The sequence below is a fragment of the Eumetopias jubatus genome, unplaced genomic scaffold (assembly GCF_037043125.1).
Source record: "Eumetopias jubatus isolate StellerSeaLion01/CBP00866 unplaced genomic scaffold, mEumJub1_p1.0 scaffold_3, whole genome shotgun sequence".
Classification (NCBI taxonomy): domain Eukaryota; kingdom Metazoa; phylum Chordata; class Mammalia; order Carnivora; family Otariidae; genus Eumetopias; species Eumetopias jubatus.
Window position 1 is genome coordinate 164,149,690 of NW_028274809.1, and position 26,400 is coordinate 164,176,089.

The following is a 26,400-nucleotide window of genomic DNA, read 5'->3' on the forward strand; positions in this document are numbered from 1 at the left end:
ATATAAAGATTGCTGCAACTGGACCTGGAGAACAATCTGTTTCTTAATAAAAGGAACAAAAAAGTCTGGAAAAAATTATGGTGAAATGTAAAGACAAAAATGGACTGTAGGTCCCTGAAACTAGTTATTCCCAATATTTTTGTATTCTTGCAACACTGCCAAACTGATCATTATCTTTCAAAGTTCAGGTAAAGTTCTCCAACTGCTCATTCACTTCACTTCTAACTTCTACTCTGCTTAGAGTAAAGAGAGGCACACCCATACCACTCAGAAGCCTCCTTCCTTTCTCCCATACTTCTATTTTCATGAATGTGATTTAGAAGAGATCTAGCTGTCTTCACCTACTAAAAGTTACAAATGAGAAATATGCTGCTTAAGGTTAGGTCTAGCAGGAAAACCCAGGGTTCCAGATTCCCAGCACAATGTGTTTTCCACTCCACCATTTCCCCTCAAAACACATACTAAATTTACTCATGAAAGAATAGATATCTCATTTTCCCATCCTCCACAATATTTGGCTGACTGCTGAGTAGCACAGAGTAGGTGTGAATGGCTGATACAAGAAAATTCCTTTCCTGGAACATGCATTGGTATCTCAGAGACAGTGTGGGAATGGTATTCTGTAAATGCTCTAACCCTAGGCTACTCAGAATAGTCTTGAAAAACTGCATCCAGTTCTGGTAACCAGATTTTCAAAAGAAATTACACAAATTGAAGCATGTTCATAGGAAACTAAAAGAATGATTAGGGAGGTAAGGGGACCAAAAAGTAGATCCTTAAATAAAAATGGAAATGAATGAGAATGTTTATCTTCAAATTCTTTAAGTCAGTGGATGAGTCATCCAAAACTCCAGCTTTTCAGTTCCCTCAATTCTTCAACCTCAACAAACTTAACAAAAGTCATAGACCTGTGACATTCTGCAGAATTGTTCTTTCTTGGAATCACAACAAAAGGGCCTGCTTACAGTCTTCTGCCTCAGTGACTCCTACTGTATCTATTCTTAGATTACTAGTCCTTTTCATCCCAATTCCCCCTCTCTGGATCTTCATCGATCATCCTGTCCAAACCAATTAGGTTCTACTGTCCTTTCTTTAAGCACCATCTGCTGAATTCCCTTTTCACACTACTCATCTGTGGAGCTATCTGGCAAAACTTCAACGCTGAATCAATCCAAATGATTACCTTACCCATGTTCATACAACACACACTGCAATGTTAATAATACAGGATGTCCAATTTCATCCAATTCTTCAAGGATGGATGATAACTCTTTTCTCATCAGTTCTCTTTCATTCTCCATAATGAATATTTCTTTTTCCCCCTTTGTTTTAAAATCTTGACTCTGACATTCATCACTCCTAATCCAACTTAAAACGTGTAATTACTGGGATGCCTGGGTGGCTCAGTCGTTAAGCATCTGCCTTCGGCTCAGGTCATGATCCCAGGGTCCTGGGATCGAGCCCCGCATCGGGCTCCCTGCTCGGCGGGAAGCCTGCTTCTCCCTCTCCCACTCCCCCTGCTTGTGTTCCCTCTCTCACCGTGTCTTTCTGTCAAATAAATAAATAAAATCTTAAAAAAAAAAACCATGTAACTACTATCATAATAAATCTTTTGGCTGCACAAGTTACAAATTAACAAGTATCTGTATTAATTACTTTTCTTTTCCCTCTCCTGTAGGGTGAAAGAGGTGATCCTCCTACTTAAGGCCCACCCCTCCCTTATAAAGAGTCTGGAGCTCTAGACTCTATTTTCATTTCTCAGACTATCTTCCTGGTTTCCTTCCTCTGGACTGTCTCCTCATCAGTATTAAAACGTCTAAGTCCTTCTCTATTCATCCCAAACTTTAAAGCCTTCAGTCAATTCCATTTCTGCTGTTTCTTCTTAGAACCAAATATCTTGAAAGACTTAATCTACTCATTTTGTCTTTATTTTCACTTCTGCTCCATCTATAAATTCTTCCAATCTATGATGCCTTTAAAAATGCTACTGCCAAGATCACTGATGAATTCATTGTTGCTAGATCCTTCTGCAGCATAACTTTGTTAACCCCTCCCAAACTGCTCTTTCAAGATATGCTGTAAGGAAGTCGGCAGGAAAATCAAATATGGAGTCAGACTCCCTGCCACTTGTGTGAACAAGTTACTTAAGCTCTCTCTGTGCTTTAGTTTCCACGTACGTAAAATGGGAATAAAAACAGTAATTTATAGGGCTGTTGTGAGGATTACATGAGTTACTGTACATTAAGTGGGGGGAAAGTGGCAAAAAGTAAATGCTGGTCCTAGCTTAATGTCTTACTTCTTTGGCTAATATTCTTATCAACGTTTCTTTTTTTCTTTTTTTTCTTTTCTCTTACCTATTTTGTAAATCATTGTCTCTCAAAATGTAGGTTTTGAATTTGAATCATCACTCTGTATAGTTGCAAATTCTTGAACCTCTCTCCAGACCTACTGAATCTCAATCTTCAGATTATTGGAAAATCTCCTTTTTAAATAAGTGCTCCAGATGATTTTGATGTAGACAAAAGTTTGAGAATCACCAATATTGGTGTTTCTCAGGATCCTGCCCTGGAACTTCTCCCTTCACTCAAAATGGAAGATAGGTATCATCTGCTTCCATGATATCATGAGTAATCCAGTGCTAATTATTCTCAAATTCTTTTCTTCAGGTAAGGTCTGTGATCACTTCAGGTTTGTACAACCAACTTCCTTTTACATATCTTCGCGTGGATATTTCAGAGATATCTAAAACTCATCACACCCAAAAATATTATCTTCCTCAACCAAAACCTGCTCTTCCTCCACTATCAATCTTACTACTTAAGGTCAAACTGTGAATTTCACCTTTTAATTCTTACCTCTTTCTCTTTATCCTCTTCAACCACCAAGTCCTACTGATACTAAATATCTTTTGAATCTATTCTCATTAGTTCAAGGGATTAGCACATCTCACCGCATTAAGTCAACAGTCTCCTAAAGGGACTTAAACCTAACCATACCTCTTGATCATTTGTCCAATTATTCTCCATATTCCACTATGATCTTTATAAAACACAAATCTAACTGTGCCGTTCTTCTAACTGAAAGCCTTCAGTGGCTCACCACTGCTCTGTTACTGGCACAATTCCTAACTCCTGCTTTAGCTAATGCGCAACCTGCTAATTTAGTCCAGTGTTGCCTCTGAAGAGAACTAAAAATGCTGCACAAAATATTTTTAAAAATCTGTCTAAAGGCACTGGAGAGCAAAAAAAAAACCCAAAGAAGAAGAAAACCCAAAGACATGAGGCTGGCATGTGAGAGAACCCCAAAATCGAAGGGGGCCTAGGTAAACTGAATTCCTGAAGGGCTATGTCCTAGGTGGGAGAAATGGTAATTGAAGATAGACAAATACTTTTGCAGGAAATGAAACTGAGTTTTCAACCATCTCAATCTCTGATTGAATTAACTTGATCTATTACTGGAATCCCCCCTAGGCATCTGCCAAAAAAAAAAAAAATGAAAATCCTCTTTGGAGGAAAAGAAATCATCTAAAAAAAAAAAATTCCAAATTTGTATCTAACAATAGCTCTCTAGATCTGTAATTTTGTGTCTGTGTTTGGATCACTGAAATGTCTGTTAAGTTAATAAATGGTGGAAAATAAAACTTTTCTGATGAGTGAAATAAATTACCTTCATCATGGTAATGGCAATATACCGAGCCTCCTTCACTATCATCGGTTCATAGGAAACATCCAGCTTTGGTGATGCCAGCCCGCCAAAAGTCATATCAGTATTAGAAGGTGCAGCTGCTATTGCAGGGCTGCCAGGGATCCTTTGAGGTTTTTTCACTTGCTCTTGTTGTAAAGATGTTTTTTTCTGAGAAACAGGAACGGCTTTCACTTCCACCTAACCATATTATAAAAACCAAATACTATTACTATATAATTGTCCATGACACATTCAAAGAAACAATTAACAAGTACGGACCCACAACTCCATAAATTTTATGTGACCACTTGGTCTGTCTTGGGCATTCCTTTCAAAGGTGTGCAGAATGACTTCAAGATAGTTCCACAATGTGAATCTGGAATGCACCATGTAAAAAGAGGCCTTGATTTTTGGAACAAATAATCATAGATATCAAAACATAAAATAAAAATAAATGCCACTATTCATAAAGTACAGGACAGTAGAAGGAATCTACACCAAATTCTTGAATTCTTGCAGGGGATAACATTAAATTACCTTATTAGGTAATTCAAGTATACTTTCCCACAATCTCCACATATTTTAAAGCACTAATCTCAATTTTAGCTGTACTATTGTGCAGAAGAAAATGTACTCCATTGATAAGACTTAAAAAATAACACATAATAAAAGAAATTTGGACTGATATAATGCCCTGGGAATATTACAAATCCATCTTATATTTAAAACACAGGAGTTTAAAGGTATGAAGTAAAATTCTTCAGCTTATATGCATTGCCATCATTAAAAGCTTTAAACTTTGAATGTAATAAAAAGAAAAAAAGGGGAAAAGATAAAAAGTAAACACTTTCAAATTTAAAGACACTTGATTTTTTAAATTACAGCCATTATTTTTATACATATATTTTGATTTAATCTTTCTTTAAACAACTACATTTACTCTAAGTAAATTAGCATCAAAAGTACATTTGCCTATGTACTATGAACCTTGAAGTAAATCACTAAACAATTTTATACTCTAAGAATACCGAGATATTGTAGAATGATAGTTATTCCACTTTCTTTTTATAAACTCTGAGAGTGAACAGGATTTCGTGGCTCAATCAATTCTAAGCTTCAAACAACCAAATCACTTTGTAACAACACATCTTTGAGGGGGTGGGGGCAGCTGGGGAATCGCTTATAATAAATTTTAATTCCATATACATTTTTTTAGAAATATAATAAAAGTTTTAAATGAGATATTTACATTAATTATATCATAATGGATTCATTTTATGCATTACAGTATGCTCTAAAATGTCATTATTAATTAATGTCTCAGGAAAGATGTACCCAAATAACTATAGTCATTAATGTAGCGCATGACTATTTCCATTCCTCATTCTTTTACCATCCAAATTCATGTTTCTAATTTTTTTATTAAGTTTTTATTCTAATTCCAGTATAGCTAATATACAATGTTTGAGGGATACAATATAGTGATTCAACAATTCTATACCTTACTCAGTGCTTATCACACTGAAGACTTACTTCAGCCATCATCCCCCAACCCCCCTCCCCTCTAGTAACCATCAGTTTGTTCTCTACAGTTAAAGAGTCTTTTCTTGGTTTCTCTTTTTTTCCCCTTTGTTTTTTTACATTTCACATATAAGTGAAATCACTTAATATTTGTCTTTGTCTGACTTTACTCTCTAGCTCCATCCATGTTGTTGCAAATGGCAAGACTTCATTCTTTTTTGTGGCTGAATAATATTCCATTGTGTGTGTGTGTGTGTGTGTGTGTGTGTGTGTGTGTGTGTGTGTGTGTGTGTGTGTGTGTGTATTACCTTTTCTTTATCCATTCATCTACTGATGGACACTTGTGCTGCTTCCATAATTTCACTATTGTAAATAATACTGCAATAAACACAGAGGTGTACGTCCCTTTGAATGAATGTTTTTTATTTTGGGGTAAATAACCAGTAAAGTGTGATTACTGGATCACAGGGTAGTTCTATTTTTAACTTTTTGAGGATCTTCCACCACATATTTCTAATTTAATATGTATCAATATTGTATTTTAAATGTTGTTTCAACAGTACCAAGTGCAGAATGTATTTGAGTCTTTTTTAAAATTTAAATCCAATTAACATACAGTGTATTATGAGTTTCAGAGGTAGAGTTCAGTGATTCATCAGTCTTATAAAATACCCAGTGCTCATTACATCACGTGCCCTCCTTAATGTCTATCACCCAGTGTGTTTGTCTTTTAAAAAATACATACAAAATTTTAAAATGTGTTCTTTCATTGATTTATTCAACCACTATATACTACAGGCCTTCCCTCTATGTGCATATATGGACACTTTCTTATCCTTCCCTTGAATCACCATAGCTCTTAGCAAAATTTAAGACACAAACGATAAAACATATAACTTGGAAAAGTGTGTACTAATTAATATAAATAAATCATTTAAACAATTTTTTGGCTTCCCCTACTTACAAGTATGAAGACAGTACTGCAAATGGACTCTAACCACTTGTTTTTTCTAAAATTTTATTAGTTAAAATAGTCAGTCCTTTGATGACCATTAATTTAATTCTGATATAATTACCTTCATATTGGGAACATGTACCACATCCCCATATTGGTCTTTTGTTTGAACAGTTATGGTGGTAGGCCAACCACAACGAATATCATCCTTGTTCAGGATCAGAGATGTTTTCTGAGGATCAGCATAGGAGTCCGGCTGAAGCCACCTGGCAGTGATAAAAAAGCAAGCAAAAAACTAAATATTCATCAGTATCTTTAATGATTAACACGAAATTAAGCCAAATGAATAAAACCTGTATCAAACAAAATGCTAAAACAGTATCTTCATTTCCAATTCAGTGACAATCCAAGTGTCTCCTTTGCAAATTTGCTAATGACAAATTCGTTAAAAAATACACCAAAGTACAGGAGACTTCTGATGTTTTTATAAATAAAATAGAAATAATTTTAAAATCAGAAAAATTGACATTTTAACATGGCTGACATAAAATAACCGAGAAAATGAATTTAGGTTATACATATTTGAAGTCCTAAGTACATTCATTTATTTCACTGAGGGAGGTCTGCTTTAATCTGCCAGCCTGAAAACCTGGGAAAGAACAGCTCCTCTGTAAAATCAGTGACAGAAATGGCATTTTGCTTGCTTGAGAACAGCTAGGTTAAAGATACACTGTCCATCTTTTCTTCACACAATTTTCCAACTATCTTCCCTCATTACCTTCCATGAACATTTGTTAAATTTCTATACTTTGGGATATCCGTTCTTGAATTCATTGCATGACCTACATTCAAGTTGTCCTGGGAGATGAGTGATAAGTAATTCTGTTACATAAAGATGTCCACAAAGTTAGCAGTGAGGGCTGACTTAAAAGATTTTCTATTCTCCAATTACCATTTTGGTTTTTAAAAACCACAGAGGAATCTCTTTTTTTAAAATTAAAACTGGGAAGACGTTAGACTTCTATATTTACTAGTAAAATCAAACAAGCTAGCATATTTTTTCTTTTCATTAAAAAAAGAAAAGCAAATAGCAAAAAAATAAATGAGAACTCTACAACCTCAAATTTCATTTAAATTCTTAATTTATATTTATATTGGTAGATTTCAAGAGAAATCTTATTAAAATAAAATATAGTGATAAATTTAAGTTTAGTCTAGATATTAAATGTTACTATTGAATACATATACTTCTCAATTACACCACGTGCTCCACCTATTTTTTAAATAAAAGTTCACCAAGGAAACTTTAATCAACTAACAACTACCATGTATTTAAAAAATATATATATACTTTTTAAAGATTTTATTTATTTATTTGAGACAGAGAGAATGGGAGGGAGAGAGAGAGAGAGCACATGAGAGGGGGGAGGGTCAGAGGGAGAAGCAGACTCCCTGCCGAGCAGGGAGCCTGATGCGGGACTCGATCCAGGGACTCCAGGATCATGACCTGAGCCGAAGGCAGTTGCTTAACCAACTGAGCCACCTAGGCGCCCTTAAAAAATATTTTAAAATATTTACCATTTTATACTTCAGCAAGTTCAAAACACATACACCAGATTATTTCAGGCTGCATTTTAACATCCTAATGACTTTCCTTTTGTTTCTCTTCAGAAATGAAGACAGAGGTGAGCCCTGAAAGTCAGGAATTGTAGTGCTTAAAGCATATTACCTTGCAAGCCTGCCACCACTTGATCCTGGAACACAAGCAATAAAATCATCCAGAAACGACTGTTCATTGCTTTGGATTTGAAGTGGTAAGTTTCCTTCAAGTGCCTCTAATATAGTTGGTGAATGAGAAAGAGCTAAACCCTTTCCAAGAATACCAGCATGGGTTTTGCACACCTGATGGGTAAAAGAGAACAGTTATGTATTTAAAATGAAAAATTTCAATTACACGAGTTTCTTGAACGTGCACAATTTTAGGGAGGCCTTTTTGGGGAAAGTATCTTCTCTCTATGGCCCCAGGGCTCCTTTAGCCTAAAATATAGAAAACCTCCCCATGACGGAAAAATATGGGATAATACTTCCAGCCTCCTTCCTTCCACAAAATCAAGTAACACATCAGAGACCTGCAAGCTAGCTGAGATAGTGCATCTCTGCCCACTCTAGCCCTCCCTGTGCTGCATCCCCATCTGTCTGGACCAGGCTTCCCTTCTACAGGCAGCTGTGGAGGTCTTCCGCTTTTTGTGTTCCCATTATTGGGATCTTTCATGGTTGGACTATCTCTGCTCTCTTAGGTGGGTGGGTACCAAGGTCCTACCTTGGGCTAAAAGTGGACAGAAACTTGACTGTGGCTGCACATAAACTCTAGTAGCCTGTCTAAGCCTTAATTAAAATTAAGAAAAAAAAGCAGATAAAACTGAAATTTTAGTTCTCATTGATCTGACAAGCAAGCCTTATGTTTTGGAAAGACCTGCTTTAAATGCTGAAACTCTAGAAACTTTTTAATGACTATATTATAAATTTCAAAACAAAATACTTTTCATAGGAAAGGATTATATTTCCAAATACCATCACCTTTATATAACAGTACCTTCTGCATTCTACAAGATATGCCATTTTAAAAATAATGATCTTTAAAATCAAACTGACTTGAGTTCAAATCCTGACTTTGGACAAGCGCTGCTGTGTGCACTGGAGCTAACAAGTTACACACCATCCTGAATCTGCAAAATGTATAAACCGGTGATCAAATAAATATTTCTCTTCTGTGGTTATTATAAAATTTAAATTATATAACATATAAAGAGCACACTAGATTGCCTAACAAGTAGCAGGTCTTTTTTTTTTTTTTAAGATTTATTTACTTATTTGAGACAGAGCGAGAGCGAGAGCGAGGGGGGGGGGAAGGGGCATAAGGAGAGAATATCCAGACTCCCACTGAGCCTGGGGCCTGATGCAGGGTTCAATCTCACAACCCATGAGATCAGGACCTGAGCTGAAACAGAGTCAGACGCTTAACTGACTGAGCCACCCAAGCGCCCCAAGTAGCAGGTCTTTAATATATGTTAGACCACCACGACAACTACCTTATGTGCCAAAAACGTGGGCAATCTGAGACATCAGGTTTTTTTTAACAGAAGCACAATAAACATCTCTTTATATCTGGCCTAAGTGACATTTTATAAACCACAACAATCCCTGTAATAATGAATAACATATGAACTCCCTGATGGTTCTCTTTAAGTAGAATATTGTCTGATACATACTGTATTTATTAAATGTTTGTTGAATTTCTATTTTTGTATCTTAAAGTAAAAAAAATTTAACTTTTTTAAAAAACAAAAACAAAAGCTGGTAGATCTTTAAAGCCCAGAAGTTTCTTAACATTACTGAGGATACCAGGGCTCCCTACAATTAATTAGAGCATAGTGATCAAGATCATGGACTTTGTAACCCAATTGCCAGAAGTCAAATCCTAGCCTGGCTGCATGATTCTGGGCAAGTTACTTAAGTTCTCCATGCCTCAGTTTCCTTACTTATAAATGGAGATAAAAGTCTTTCATTCATGGGGCTGCTGTGAGGACTAATTGAGTTAAAAATCTGCAAAATGTTTGGAATAGTATTTGATAAGGTCAAGATCAAATAAATGTTTGTTTTTATTATTACTGCTGTGATCAATTCATCCCGGGAAATAAATAAGATTTAAACCACTAGCTGTAGGTATTAGACCTGGATACTAGCCTCTATCTCCCAATTAGTTGAATTCTTAGACAAATCACAGGAATTTTTTGAACTGCAGTTACTGTAACTGCAGTTACAATAACTGACCTCAAAAGATAATACTGACCTCAAAATGTAAATGCTAAAATAGATAATATTAAAGATACAATAAACTATAAAGTGCTCTATAGATATTATTTAAATTACTACTACTAATACCCTTTTTTCTCTTTTCCTAACTGGTAAATAAAACTTCTTTCGAGATCCAATTTAAATGTCAACAGCTCGGCAAAGCCCTCTCCTATGCCCCCAGCACTTGGTAACTCTTCTTTCTCCCGCAGGATTTATGTCTCACTCCAAATTTAACAACCACCATGCAGGACAGCAAGAGCTTCCTTGGGTTTCTCCCACCAAGAAATTATGAGTTATGTATCTTTATCTGCCAATGAATAGAATGAAGTACTTAATGAAAGTCCTATATTCAAGAAAAATAAGGTTATCTGAATGAAGATACTGCTTTTAAATTAATGTACAAAGTCTATCCTTACGATGTTTGGGACAATACCTGCAATGCAGCCTCTTCAAGAATTTCAAGATCTTCCTCTAATTCATTACCTGTTGTGTGAATGAAAAGTTTTATCAGTATATATCAATATTTAGTTTAACTTTCTAGTCCTTTGCATTTATTACACCTTTTTCACAATTCTGATATTCCAGATTGAAAGAACTATTATCATTCTGGATCGGTCTCAGTGCTTTACATCTTAAAATGTAATTTTCAGTGTGAATATAAGCCTTAATTCTCAAGACAATACTCAAAAAGTATCCATTGAGGGATTTTCACAAGATATATACTGTATTTAGGCATATAAATACGTACTTTTGAATTTAGCCTATTTATAATCCCTTCCTCCCCCAAATGAGGGAACTGATTATTCAGAATCTGAGGCTTTTTAACTTTGGTTATGTTACAGAAGAGCTACACCTTTAGTAAAAAGAGTAACTTACAGGAAAAAATGAGGTAGTGATTGTATCCTCTATCTCTTTTCTCCTTTATTGCTTAATATAAAACATATTTTATTTATTGAATTTCCTTTGATAGTTTAATTAATTTCTAAAATACTACTAAGGCAATACATCTTCAAAAGGAAATATTCAAATTATACAGAAGTGTAGAATGAAAAATTCTCCCATCACCTCCCTTCTGAAGATAAACAGTGTCAACAGTTTATATATTGTTCAAGAAACTGTGTGTAAATAAGTTTATGTATGTGTGTCAACATACATACTCGTGCACACATACACCTATATTCATACATATATATAACATAATGTTCACAAAAATGGGACCCTCTTCTGCAACGTGCTTTTCTCAGTTAATATAGTTTGGAATCTTTCTTGTTCAGGACATAGAGATCTTTCGTTGTTGGTTTTTGACAGCTGCACACATTTGCAATGTAGGGAGTGTACCTTGAGTTATTCAACCAGTTTCCAACTGATATTTTGGTTGCTTCCAGGTTTTACAATCATAAGCACTGCTATATTAATCTATCTTACAACATGTATTTTTTGAGCATTTGTGCAAGTATGTACAACAACTGCTATATCAAAAAGTAGAAGGCATATAAAATTTGAACAGGTACTAACATATTTTCTCCAAAGGTTGTACCCATTTTCTTCATATAAATGGAACACAAGATGTCTCATTTGTTCATACATGTAACAACATTCAGTAGGAGCAGGGGAACTGACAAGCATGGAAGGGAGCAGGAAAAGGGAAGGGAACAGAGAAGGAAGAGAAGAGAAGATAACAAGAAGGGAAGGGGGAGGATGAAGTTGGAAGCATGGTCTCAGAGGGAGGGGCTACAGACGGACTTCTTGGGGGGAGAATTGGGGAAATACAATAGTAATGCCTTTTATTCCCAAACACTGTGAAAATAAAAGTTAAACCATGTCCAAGCATCATAGAATCAGTAAAGATTTTTAACTTTAGTTTCATCTTTACCATCCTGATCTTAAATCAACTTACATATCATACCAATTTGTGTCATATAAAGAGGTACTATTCCTGCCAGTGCCTCATTTCTCTGCTGTGCTTCACATGAAAACTCTTCTAAAGAGCGATCTACCTATTCAACCTGCCCCGCCCTTTCTGACTACCTATTCTCTTACTCCAAGCTAAATGCCTTCAGTTTCTCTCATATTTCTTGTTGAGTACATAAGTAACCAACCAGTTTTTCCATCTGATGGTAGATTTTAATTGACTTCTCAACTGCATTCAAAAGTCCCACGAATGTCTCCTCTCCTGGATTTAATCCTGCCTCCTTGGCTGCTGCACCAGGGTGTTTTCTACACCCTCCTAGGCCTGTCCGTCCATTCTGGACACTCTGGCAAGCCCCACCTTTGATCCTGGGTGATCTTCTCGTTCTCATTTGTATTCTCTTCCTAGCTCATCTTTCACATGGTCCATGTCTTTAAATATCACCTGTGTTCAAATGACATGTCCACTGACTTGTCCTGAGTGCCAGACAATGAATATTCAATTGCCTACTTGATATGTCCACTAAGATATTTAAGAAATATCTCAAACTTTTGGTTTAAGAAAATATATCCAGTGCTTAACCCAGTGCCTGGCACCTAGCATGTATGTGCCTAAGGAGGGTTTGTGTGCATGTTTTTGTGTGAATAAAAAAGACTAGAGGATATTCCAGTAAAGAAAACCCAAACTACTAGTATATTTAACAGTTACTATTCATGAATGTATGTGACTATCAAATTCATTTTGCTCATTTATTTCAGAATATCCTAGATAAACATATTCTACTCTTGAAATTTTTTTAAAAAATCATAAACACCTAGTACTTGACCAGACTTACCAATAGGAAGTGCTAGATCCTTTTTCATCAAAGCTGCGGCACAAACTCCCCCAAGATTGGCTAATTCTTTTTCCAGTTGAATGACTCCCTGGATAATTATAAAAAAAAAAAAAAAAATCAGTTGCTTTAAAAAAAATGTTTGGAAGATAAGGTGGATTATCAGCATAATGTGATTTGCACCCAAGCATAACTTTTGAGACCAGAAGGAAGAACATGTCAGCTAGTGGTTAAATTAAGAGAGGAAGAGGGTCAATAATATGTCTTCTGCATGTTAATAAGGTCCAGGCCTACAGGCTCATTGTCCAAAGAATTTGTCATTCACTACTTTAAAGTAGCACGATCATTTTCTTCAACTCTTGTTTTATTGTATGATTTGAAACATTCAGAAGAGATATTAAGTTAGTCCCACTGCGAAATTAGGTTCTATTATTTACTCAGAAAGGTATAGCCACCTGAGTACATTTGAAGCCGGCACAATTATACTTTCTTTAAAGGCTATATCATGGTGCACAGACTCCATTCTCTTCATGTATTAAAAGTAGCAAAAAACCCAAAAATCAAAAAAACCACTACACAAAATTAAACTATAAGGTATTCTAAATTAGACACCCTAACTTAAAAGAAACTTCAGGCTTCCTGAATATAGGTAGCAAATACAACTTTAGTTAACAGCAGCCCTCAGAAACACAATCTTAACAGAAAGAAGGTAATTCATTCTTACTTCATCAGGTCCAGGGCTAAACTCGTATCCAATTGCAAAACATTTAAAACCATAGAAAGAAGCTTTGTCATCTTTCACATAATCTGATGCCGTTTCCAATGAAAAAAGGGCCTCATTTCCTAAGGAAAAAAACTAACATTGAGTTCAAAATCTGACACAATTGTATTAAAATTTCCCTATCTTTTATATATCTCAAGATAGGTAGCAATACGAATCAAATACTAAAAAGCCCAGGCCTGTTTCGGGGGTTGGGGGTGTTCCTGTACCTACTTGAGTAAGACTGCTAAAAACAACGCTAGCCAACAACAAAACCATCCCAAGTGAATTGTTATTATTTTTCTTTATGACCAACCTCTCCATATCAAATGTTCTACCCTTCTGTTACATGACCATTTTTCAATTACCTGTCGATCACTGGGCGACCTAGGTTAGTTAGCCTTTTCTGTTTCAGAATGAGCAATCCTCTAACCTGGCCCCTCACAAACAAGGCAGGTCAGACTAGAAGACAGAAGATTCTGAATTCAAATAGGCTGTGAATTTGAGGAATCACAAGAATATTTATGGTTAACTGGTTAAAAACACAACAGACCACATACAGTTTTAATAACTTACAAACTTTCTTTGAAAGGAAAATACCAGTAATAGCAATAACAAGAGTGTTGCCTGTCCCGTCTCAGATACACACACACACACACACACACACACACACACACACACACACACACACACACCCTTCAAGCCTGAAGAACTGAAAACAATAGCTTTTTTTTTTTTAGGTTTATTGATTGATTGATTGATGTAGTGTTCCAAGATTTATTTTTTGCGTGTAACACCCAGTGCTCCATGCAATACGTGCCCTCCTTAATACCCAACACCCAGTTAACCCATCCCCCCACCCCCTCCCCTCTAGAACCCTCAGTTTGTTTCTCAGAGTCCACAGTCTCTCATGGTTCGTCTTGGAAACAATAGCTTTAACATAACTCAGTAGGTTAGGGGGTTGACCAATTCTCTTGAATGGAAAAGAGTCCTGGTAAGTTCTCAAAATCTTTCACTTATTGGGAAAATAAAAGATCAAACCCACTTTTTCTATAGTTTGTTCCCAACTGTGCAGACAGCCACCCCTCAATATTAACTCGCTTTGGTCAAGCTAATCTTTTTTCACAAGATCCTCAAAACATTCTCTTCTAAAACTTAGTCGTGCTGTCCCCCGCCCCCCATACAGAGTCTTTTTCACTACTCATGTGCAATCGGATGCAGAGTAGGTCTTGAAGAAATCCTTCTAAAAGTTGTAAACATTTTTAATGACATATCCTCACTAAACATAATTATTATAAATGCATAGATTTTATCAAATAGAACAGAAGAGAAAAAATAACTTACCTGGCAACACTAAAACCATAGTAGGCCACCCAGAGGACCCTGAAAATTTCTTTAATTCTATCCAGGAATTAAGATTTTCATGAACAGATGTCAATTTTGGTCCATATCCTGAATTCTGAACAGTTCTGACAGGAATCAACAAACGAAGGACATCTTCTGACTGTGCAGTGCCACACTGGGGGTCAAACTCGATTGTCATCCACCGTACACATTCCGGGAACGTCACCTGAAATCAAAAGGCAGGAGGACACTTTGTTAAGAAGAATTTGATTTTTGTTTTTTTTTCCTATTTTAGAAACAAGACATACTGTAAAAATGATGCTTTCTCTCAACTAAATTTTAAATAGAAATTAATAGTTTCAGTATGATTAGAAATCAAGGTATTAATGTTCAGTATCAATTGTTCCAACTGCCCACTTGCAATACCTACCGGTTTCTACCTAATACTTCGTTGATACTACATTAATAATGTTTGTAAGTGCACACTGATAACATTTAAAAAATATTACAAGGCTGTTTAATTTCCATAAACATTAAACTATGTAATTTTCTTGTGGAAGTTTATTTATATAATAAATTTTCCATTTCAGTCAGAATGCATTTAAGGGATATAAGCAGGCAAATAAAAATATAATTTGATGGGTAAAATGTAAAGATATATTGATAGAAAGTGAATAAATCATTAAAATCTAAGGTTTTAGTCACTTTTGGGTATCTAATATTCATAGTATGTGCTACAAATGATACTTTTCATTAGCAAAATACTTCAGAACTTCATATATTATGAGAATAAATAAATATTAACACACGATGAGGGGTGTCGGAGTGGTCAGTCAGTTGAGCGTCTGACTCTTGGTTTTGGCTCACATCATGATCTCAGGGTTGTGAGATCAAACCATGCAACCAGCTCCACACTCAGTGGAGAGTCTGCTTCTCTCCCTCTACTCCCGACCATGTGCACCCACAACTTGTGCTCTCTCTCTCTCAAATAAATAAATCTTTAAAAAATATAAAAAAATAAACACATGATGAAAACCTAGGTTTTTTATATTTTCTTAACCTAAAGTTTTACTATAATATAAGTTTTTCATGACATATAATTACATGTATTTTTAAGCCCACTTTAAGCTTTTGTCACCATCATGGCAGAGAAAAATTCTGTCTCGATAGTCAAATTACAATTAAACAGGACCATGTCAAATAGTAAACTATGAAACAGTTATAGGATATGATATGAGCATTAAGAAATTTCCCAAGTATGATACTGGTCTAAAAAAAAATTACCTAGGACTAACGCAAACATTTTTAGTAGAGGATTAAAAAAAAAAAAATCTCCATTTAAATGAAACGCTCAACCTTGTTCATAATTACATAAATGCAAATTAAAACATAAGTAAAATACCATTTCTCCCATTTTATTAGAGATCCAAAATTTAACCATGTACTCTGTTGGGGAGGCTGTGAGAAAAGAAAACAAACACTCTCAAACATTGTTGGTTTGATGAATGGATGGATGTTTAAAAGTGGAGGGGATGGGAAAACTGTCTTTTACAATAGAACACCACATGGAAGGAATAACAGAACTAGAAAGCCACCATTTTTTAAAATTATTTTATTATGTTAGTCACCATACATTACATCATTAGTTTTGTGTGATGTAGTGTTCCATGATTCATTGTCTGCGTATAACACCCAGTACTCCATGCAATAGGTGCCCTCAATAATACCCATCACCAGGCTAACCCATCCCTCCACCCCCCCTCCCCTCTAAAACCCTCAGTTTGTATCTCAGAGTCCATAGTCTCTCATGGTTCGTCTCCCCCTCCAACTTCCCCCCCTTCATTTTTACCTTCCTACTATCTTTTTTTTTTTTTAAACATATAATGTATTATTTGTTTCAGGGTTACAGGTCTGTGATTCAACAGTCTTACACAATTCACAGCGCTCACCATAGCACATACCTCCCCAATGTCCATCACCCAGCCACCCCATCCCTCCCACCCCCCACCACTCCAGCAACCCTCAGTTTGTTTCCTGAGATAAGGAATTCCTCATATCAGTGAGGTCATATGATACATATCTTTCTCTGACTGACTTATTTCGCTCAGTATAATACCCTCCAATTCCAACCACATTGTTGCAAATGGCAAGATTTCATTCCTTTTGATGGCTGCATAATATTCCATTTTATATATATATCACATCTTCTTTATCTATTCATCTGTCGATGGACATCTTGGCTCTTTCCACAGTTTGGCTATTGTGGACACTGCTGCTATAAACCTCGGGGTGCACGTACCCCTTCGGATCCCTACATTTGTATCTTTGGGGTAAATACCCAGTAGTGCAATTGCTGGATCGTATGGTAGCTCTATTTTCAAATTTTTGAGGAACCTCCATACTGTTTTCCAGAGGGGCTGCACCAGCTTGCATTCCCACCAACAGTGTAGGAGGGTTCCCCTTTCTCTGCATCCTCGCCAACATCTGTCGTTTCCTGACTTGTTAATTTTAGCCATTCTGACTGGTGTGAGGTGGTATCTCATTGAGATTTTGATTTGGATTTCCCTGACGCCGAGCAATGTTGAGCACTTTTTCATGTGTCTGTTGGCCATTTGGATGTCTTCTTCGGAAAAATGTCTGTTCATGTCTTCTGCCCATTTCTTGATTGGATCATTTGTTCTTTGGGTGTTGAGTTTCATAAGTTCTTTATAGATTTTGGATACTAGCCCTTTATCTGATATGTCATTTGCAAATATCTTCTCCCATTCTGTTGGTTGTCTTTGGTTTTGTTGACTGTTTCTTTTGCTGTGCAAAAGCTTTTTATCTTGAGGAAGTCCCAATAGTTCATTTTTGCCCTTGCTTTCCTTGCCTTTGGTGATGTTTCTAGGAAGAAGTTGCTGCGGCTGAGGTCGAAGAGGTTGCTGCCTGTGTTCTCCTTTAGGATTCTGATGGACTCCTGTCTCACACTGAGGTCTTTCAACCATTTTGAGTCTATTTTTGTGTGTCATGTAAGGAAATGGTCCAGTTTCATTCTTCTGCATGTGGCTGCCCAATTTTCCCAACACCATTTGTTGAAGAGACTGTCTTTTTTCCATTGGACATTCTTTCCGGCTTTGTTGAAAATTAGTTGGCCATAGAGTTGAGGGTCCATTTCTGGGCTCTCTATTCTGTTCCATTGATCTATGTGTCTGTTTTTGTGCCAGTACCATACTGTCTTGATGATGACAGCTTTGTAATAGAGCTGGAAGTCCGGAATTGTGATGCCACCAGCTTTGCTTTGCTTTTTCAACATTCTTCTGGCTATTCGGGGTCTTTTCTGGTTCCATACACATTTTAGGATTATTTGTTCCATGTCTTTGAAAAAAGTGGATGGTGTTTTGATGGGGATTGCATTGAATGTGTAGATTGCTCTAGGCAGCATTGACATCTTCACAATATTTGTTCTTCCAATCCATGAGCATGGAACATTTTTCCATTTCTTTGTGTCTTCCTCAATTTCTTTCATGAGTATTTTATAGTTTTCTGAGTACAGATTCTTTGCCTCTTTGGTTAGATTTATTCCTAGGTATCTTATGGTTTTGGGTGCAGTTGTAAATGGGATCGACTCCTTAATTTCTCTTTCTTCTGTCTTGTTGTTGGTGTACAGGAATGCCACTCTTCAGAGTACAGGGATAGAGGGTACATACCTCAATATCATAAAAGCCATCTATGAAAAACCCACAGCGAATATCATTCTCAATGGGGAAAAACTGAGAATTTTCCCCCTAAGGTGAGGAACATGGCAGGGATGTCCACTATCACCACTGCTATTCAACATAGTATTAGAAGTCCTAGCCACAGCAATCAGACAACAAAAAGAAATACAAGGCATCCGAATCGGCAAAGAAGAAGTCAAACTCTCACTCTTTGCAGATGGTATGATACTTTTATGTGGAAAACCCAAAAGACTCCACCCCAAAACTGCTAGAACTCATACAGGAATTCAGTAAAGTGGCAGGATATAAAATCAGTGCACATAAAAATTCTATCTTAAACCCTTTTGTGTCTCTGACAGTGCCTAACCACCTGCTGATTTCTATATTTTAATACTATAAAAAAATTATACTTCTAACCAGAGGCAAAGTATCCTTTAAGATATCATTATAAAACATGAAATCAAGTTTTAAATTTAAACTCTGCCTAGGAATCGGTGCCTACCTTGTAGTGCATCACACATGCAGGCTTATAGGGGTGCTCACTCTCTATGACAGCATAGTGATTAGAGGTTGTACACGCAGAGAGGCCTTGCTCAGGCTGGTTTCCTGTGGTGCTATCTGTTGACTGATTAGGATTGAATGCAGGGGGTGCATACTTCTGATTCAAAATGGCAACTGAGGGAAGTAACTGTTGGACAAGACCAAAGACTTCTACAGCCACCTAGTATAAAAAGAAATGATTAAAAAGATAATAAATGTAAAAATTGTTTTAAAATGATTAATTAGTATAATTGTTGGCTACCCTTAATTACGAAGAACGTTACTGAGAGTTCTTTAGCTAAGTTTTCATTCAAAGAGAAATTTGTTCTTTGGATAAAAAACATTTACCTTAGAAGTCTTAGACGTCATATGAAAATAACCTCGTCTATACTTTTAAACACTTTGCCTTGTTGTAATCTGCTGTAAACTGGGTTTTACTCAATATTTAATTATGCCAAAGAATCAATAGTTTATGATTTCCTTCATGTCTTGACTATTTCACAATTATAAAAGACTCCTATCCTTCTACACTGCTCTTCTTACCCAAAAAGAAAGATTTGGCATCAACTTCATAAATTACAAAAATCCAAGTTAACATAAGCTTTCCTTACCTATCATAATTCTAAAATACATTTCTCATTCCCAAATTCTTCAAATGTAAAGCCAGTAAGTAAGCATAGTAATCCAATAAACAAAACGAAGAACAGTGAGATTTAACTGATAACTTTTACCATTTAACTTGTCTAACCTTACATGTTATACTTGTAACCCAGGTACCTCAAAGATCAAAGTGTTTATGAAGGATAGATAAAAATCTAAAAAAAAAAAGATATTTAAAAAAATATTCAAAATTACAGAATTAAATTACACACCTTGGGAATAGCAGCAGCAACTGGTCCTATGTAGGCTATAATAAGGGGAAGCAGCATGGAAAACAGACTGGAAGAGCTAAGCAGTTCTGGAATGTCATCAGCTAAAAAAGGCATTAAAACTATAGTTAGAAGGTAATTTCATTGTAATGTATATATGCTGTACTAAATCTATATTCCATTCTCTTGAGCAAAATAAAATTATAGTTGACATTGACTGAATGCTTACAAAGGACCTGGCCCTATTCTAAGGGTTTTATATACATGAAAAATTAATCCTCAAATTAATCCTCACAATAAGATACTTTTATTATTTCTGCTTTTTACAAGGGGAAACCAAGGCATACAATGTTAAGTAACTTATCCGAAATCATATACCTGTAAAGTGATAAAGCCAGGATTAGAACCTACAGTAACAGCCATGATTTTAAACCACTACAGCAGATACCACACATGGCTATATGTGTGACATTAGGCCAATTACTTAATTGGTATGTGCCTCAGGTTAGTCCTGTACAAAAGAATAATAACAGTACTTCCCTCACTGGATGTTATGAAGATTGAGTTAATATACATAAAACACTTAGAACAATGCCTGCACATATTAAGCACTACAAAAATGCTTACTGTTATTAAGCTATACCGCCTTCTTTTTTACCAGAGAAAGCATTTTGCTGATGGACATTTTAATCATTTATCTATGAGCATGGTGCTAGGAAGATAAGTTGAGTCTAGACTGAGATGATCTTTATATTAAAGGCCAATTATTCCCAAATACTTCTTTCTAGATCTGCTGTTGTCACAGTAGGATGCACTTATTTAAAAATACAGTTTCTCAGCCCAACCCAAACCTTTAGTTTGGATAGGCCAAATATCTTTTATTTTAGGAAGTTCCTCAGGTGATTCACTAGGTGATTCCCAGGTGTGCACTAGGCTTAGGAATAAATGTTATAGATAACAGTAAGACCGGGTGGGTAGCAATGAATCCTTTTGTAAATGAACTCCGCTGCCAGGGTGGAGGGTGAGCAGGTAACTAGAGAGGGAGCGGGAGAAAGGTGGCAGTGAGATTGCTGGGATGCTACCCACCCATGACGAAGAGGACACATGCCCTGCACCGTGGTGGCCTCAACTATGGAAGAAGGGGTAGGGGAATACCAACTGGACAGCTGCCAGTGGAAGAACTCACAGAACTCAAATCAGGTAAGTGAGTTTGGATTACCCAGATCTTTGGGTGAATGGTGATACTATTACTGGAAATAGGATATATAGGAAGAAAAACACACCTAAAAGAGAAAACAAAATGCTTTTTTGACTCCTAAAGGAAGGATAAAGCAAAGACTCAGCTTAATGGAGAGTTTTTGTCTTACTACGTTAAGTAAGAAAATAACAGGTATCAGGTAACTGCTTTTGAACATTCTAAAAAATCCTGCATATGGAGCGTATGGCTGATACAAAATGAATGTATATGTATGTACACATCTACAATGAATAAAACACTCTGGGATTCTATAAGATGGTTCGTCTCAGGAACTCTGTGTATAAGTTAGAGAATAAAGAATCTAAAATATGACTATTAAGAAAATAAAAGTCTTACCATCCACAGCAAGAGCTCTGTGCAAGAGGTCTTTTGCAGCTCGAACAACAGTGCTTACCACAGAGAGAGCTCTGCTACAGTTTTTATCTTCTTCATTGGCTTTACTTAGAAGCTGGGATTGTAAATCTCCATCAAATTCACTCCTGTAACAAGAGTCACGCATGAGATTTTACATGGTAGGTAAAACATGGTCTAAGTCCAGTTATCACATTTAGATCAGAGCTCCTCGCTTAAACTTATTTTAAATTAAGACCAAGGAGAGTGTACCTTAGGAACTGATATTTAAACAAAGGCCTGAATTATGTTAAAAAAAAAAAGTTGAGGGAAAAGTATTCAGGCAAAAGGAACAGTAAGAGAAAGGTTCAGACAAGAACAAGATCAGCAAGTTCAAGGAACAGAGTGACAAGTGCGACTGGAATGAAAGGACATGGAGGGTGACAGGAGTGAGATCACGTGAGCTTTGTATGCCTCTGTGAGACCTTACATTTCATGCTGGGATGGGAAGCTGTGAGAGACTCTGAGCAAGGGCAGACCTGACCGATGTACATTTCTGTAAGATCCCTCTGGCTGCACCGTGCAGAACTGACTGCAGCAGGCCCATGGCAAAAGGAGGGAGACTGGGTTAGAAGCTGTGAGAGTTACCCACGGAGTAGTGATGGCTTGGGCTGAACTGTTAATTATGGGAACTAGAAAAGTCAGATTTAGAACATTTTACTTTGATTAATTTATTCATTAGTTAATTTGAGTGAAAGAGAGAGAGAGAGAGTGCACGTGTGTGGGGGGGAAGAAGGGGCAGAGGTTGAGGGAGAGAGAGAATCTTAAGCAGGCTCCACGCCCAGCGCGGAGTCTGATGTGAGGCTTGATCGCACAATCCTGAGATTATAACCTGAGCTGAAATCAAGAGTTGGACGCTTAACTGACTGAGCCACCCAGATGCCCCTAAATTTAATTCATTTTAAATTTAAAGCTAAGGGTATGTAAAGCTTGGTGGGAAACAAAAATATCTAAAACACCGTATTTTGTGTAAGAAATAAAGTCTAGATAGCAGATGCTTCTAAGGGGCTCCCCAGCTTTTTGAAATTTATAACTTCTGTGCATGATATTGTTTTTTTAATGTATGGTTTGAGAAAGAGAATACTATTTATTGTGGTGCTGTGTAACAAAAAGTTTTTCATGATTCGGTAAAAGGACTAGAAAACTTGTATCTCAGCAGCAACACACTACCAGGAAGCTATTTAACACCTACCATTTCTATTTTATTTCACATGCAAAAAGGCAGGAGAAAAATCTACATTCAGGGCAACAGCTTTGTACAAATTGCCCAGGCAGTGTTCCCAGGTTGTTTATGAAGGAAAGAGAGAAAGCAGCAAGTCTCTGAAAGTGATACACAACCTTAGTGGGATCTGAGGCTAAGTCAGACTGAGGGTAGTAGATATGGTGAATGGTACTCACTACCTATGATTCCAGCTAATTCACTAAAAGAAAAACTGAGACAAAAGTACATTTAGAAGTTTTTTTTTAGCCCAAACTGTTATCTTTTTTTTTTTTTTTTGTACTGTTTATATAAGGAATGGTTAAGGAACACATCATTATATACTCTAGAATCCCCAGAACTAGATTCACAGACATCAAAATATACTGCAGACTGGATAATAGGATCAAGGCAACACTAGTACTTGGGTAGAGTTGATGTGATCATCAATTTTTGCTATTTTTAAAAAGAAATGAATAAATTCCACTTAAATTTGAAACTGTAGACCACAAACTATAAAAGTAACAACAAACAACACATATGTCCAAGACATAAAAATTTCAAAGATATTAAAGAAATAATGACAAAAACATTTTAAAGCATTCACTTTTACAATAAACACTAAATTTATGTATTAAAATGAGATCTTTTTACATGAATTAGCACAAGTATGCGCAAGGCAGTTACACTAGAATTATAACTATGCATTTACTAGCATTTTTTACCTTGGTAATAAACTGTATGTCTCCTGTCACTTTACAACAGTCTCCTTACCTCTATACACACACTTACCTGTAGTAGAGTATCTGTGGAATCTGTCCTCTGGTTTGGTTTGTGCCATTACTACTCAAGCTGCATGTGCTAAATGTGAATGTCACACCATCAGGGCACTGAACTGTGGTCATTCCTCCATCTCCATTGGCTGTACGGCTTCCATAGTTCCTCAAGCGCACAGCATATTTAACATTTTCCTTCACAATCAAGATGTAAAACATGTTTATAATGTACAGAGGATATAAAAAAACTGGTCAAATAAACTGAGTTTCTTTGTCATATTTATAGATGATTTGGTTAAACACATTTTTAATGTCAAACAGGAAGACAAGTAACACTGATGTTTATTATTTTAAAAGAACTATACTAAGTACTTCATGTGCTTTAATCAAATTAATCCTTAAAATGACCTCATGAGGTAAGTACCATTACTATTCCTATTTTATAGATGAGGAATCTGAGGCACAGAGAAGTTAAGTAACTCACTCAAAGTCACACAGCTAATACGTGATGGAACAAGTATTTGAATATAGTCTGACGATAGTTCCTGCTCTTAACCACAATGTAGAGTATTAACCACAACAAAAGATTTAAAATACATAATCTAATATTTTTCTTTGATGGGTTTAAATTTTGAAATAATTTCAAACGTGGGAAAAAATAATGGTGAGTCTACTATATTTTTTTAAGAGACACTCAAAGACAGAAATGGTTAGGTGGACAGAAATGGGAAAAGTATTCATAAGCAAAAGTTGTCCCAAATAAGATGCACTGTGCATAGAAAACATGAGATACAGGGCACCTGGGTGGCTCAGTTGGTTAAGCGACTGCCTTCGGCTCAGGTCATGATCCTGGAGTCCCAGGATCGAGTCCCGCATCGGGCTCCCTGCTCAGCAGGGAGTCTGCTTCTCCCTCTGACCCTCCCCCCTCTCGTGTGCTCTTTCTCTCTCATTCTTTTTCTCAAATAAATTAAAAAAAAAAAAAAAAGAAAACATGAGATACAGACATTGGTGCCTTATGATCTATGATATAAACTTCATAGTGAAGATTTTTTGTTTTTTGGTACCTGAACTCTCTTTGATAATGTCTCTGATAAACTTACCTTATTCAAAATTCTGCTCTATAATAAAAATAATAATATACAGTTGAATTCAGAATTACTCCATTTGTAATTAAGGTTAAGTAAAATTTCTGTTTTGCTAATTTGTTATTTACTGCTAGACAATAAAGTTATATGAATAAACAACTTTTATATAAAGTAATAGTAACTTTAATAGTTAATACTCTATTAAGCCCACTTTTTTTTTTAAAGATTTTATTTATTTATTTGACAGAAGAGAGAGCACAAGTAGGCAGAGTGACAGGCAGATGGAGAGGGAGAAGCAGGCTCCCCGCTGAGCAGGGAGCCCGATGCGGGACTCGATCCCAGGACCCTGGGATCATGACCTAAGCCAAAGGCAGATGCTTAACCAACTGAGCCACCCAGGTGCCCCAAGCCCATTTTTTTAAAACGTGAGTTTTGGCACAATGAGAGAAGGAAAGACAGGAACTGATATTTACTAAGCTTCTATACTGTGTTAGGCATGGAGCCAAGTACTTTATGCCATTATTTAATTTCCTCTGAACAACACTACAATGTAGGTACTATCCTTCCCAACCTACAGGTAAATCCCAGAGTAGCTAAATAATGATATCCAATGTCTTAGAGCTACTTTGTGGAAAAGCAGGCACCTGAAGCTACTTCTGCCTGACTCCAAAACCTAACAATACTTTCTACTATACCAGATTTTAAGAGATCTTTTGCAAAAACAGAATATAATACAGTACAGTATCAGGAGTATAGCAGTGACTCTATAAACGTTTAAAGCACCACTTAAAGGAATACTTTTCATGACTTTTTAAGTAAGCTACATAATAATACCTCTTATTTACAAAAGAAACATAATTGAAATTACCTTTAAAGGAACAACTTTGTCAAGTCTGATTTCAGCTATATCACTGGGTGAATCATCTGTTGTATAGGTTCCTTTGACTAATTCTAGAGATGTCCATCTATGAGAATGAGTCGAATCTCCCGCATGTTCACTCTAATTAAGACAAAACCCACCATATTCTTAATTTTGTTTTATTGTTTTTAAGCAGTTTATTTTCTTGCATATAAAACTATCCATTAGCATTCCCCTATACATATTGAAGAAAAAAATTTCTGGTATGCTGAACTATTCACTTTTATCGGATTTCCTGAGGACTCTAGAACCTAAATCATATAAATGGGATTTTTTCATTTGATGTTTTAAAATGATTCCCACTTCTTCAATCGGAGAGTGCAACTCTAATTGTAGAACCTAATGAAGTAGGGAAATAATTTAAGCAATTGCTAAAAAGAATCATGATACGGAAAGATTTCTATTTATTATGAAATGATTTACATGGTACCCTTCTGTCCCATTTTAATAAAACTTTGTGAAAACTCGGGTTCTTTAAATAATTTAGAGAATAGAGCAGGATAGAGCTTAATCGATCGATACTATCTTTACTAAGAATAATCCATTAACACTCTATGACAAAACTGCTTTAATCGCTGATAGAGATAATAGTATCGATCTGAATATTGTTCTTGTTTCTTAAAAAACTATAATAGCAAAAAAAATTATACAGAAGTTATCATCAGGGGCTTAGCTAAATAATTTCTAGTCTTTTCATTTAACATCTCTCCTGGAAGTGCAAAAAATATGAGGCAGAAGTGATCCAGAATGGCACACAAGCAATCATGCAGAATCACTCTCATTTTCTTTCATGTCTGCCATGACTAATGA

At 36.0% G+C, this 26,400-nt stretch overlaps 1 protein-coding gene across 11 annotated transcripts in view; it reads right to left on the reverse strand.

Moving 5' to 3' along the window:
- The window catches only part of MYCBP2 (MYC binding protein 2), a 262,122-nt gene that overhangs the window by 95,116 nt on the left and 140,606 nt on the right, over window positions 1–26,400 (reverse strand). For all 11 annotated transcript variants that reach the window (XM_028106119.2, XM_028106120.2, XM_028106122.2 and 8 more), the window contains 12 exons: window positions 25,540–25,671; window positions 23,603–23,781; window positions 21,559–21,701; window positions 19,968–20,068; window positions 19,058–19,276; window positions 14,861–15,086; window positions 13,481–13,599; window positions 12,760–12,847; window positions 10,449–10,498; window positions 7,890–8,062; window positions 6,282–6,426; window positions 3,667–3,882 (listed from right to left, as the gene is read on the reverse strand). In XM_028106119.2, coding sequence (XP_027961920.1) covers window positions 3,667–3,882; window positions 6,282–6,426; window positions 7,890–8,062; window positions 10,449–10,498; window positions 12,760–12,847; window positions 13,481–13,599; window positions 14,861–15,086; window positions 19,058–19,276; window positions 19,968–20,068; window positions 21,559–21,701; window positions 23,603–23,781; window positions 25,540–25,671 — 1,791 coding nt within the window. The remainder of the gene's footprint in view (window positions 1–3,666; window positions 3,883–6,281; window positions 6,427–7,889; window positions 8,063–10,448; window positions 10,499–12,759; window positions 12,848–13,480; window positions 13,600–14,860; window positions 15,087–19,057; window positions 19,277–19,967; window positions 20,069–21,558; window positions 21,702–23,602; window positions 23,782–25,539; window positions 25,672–26,400) is intronic.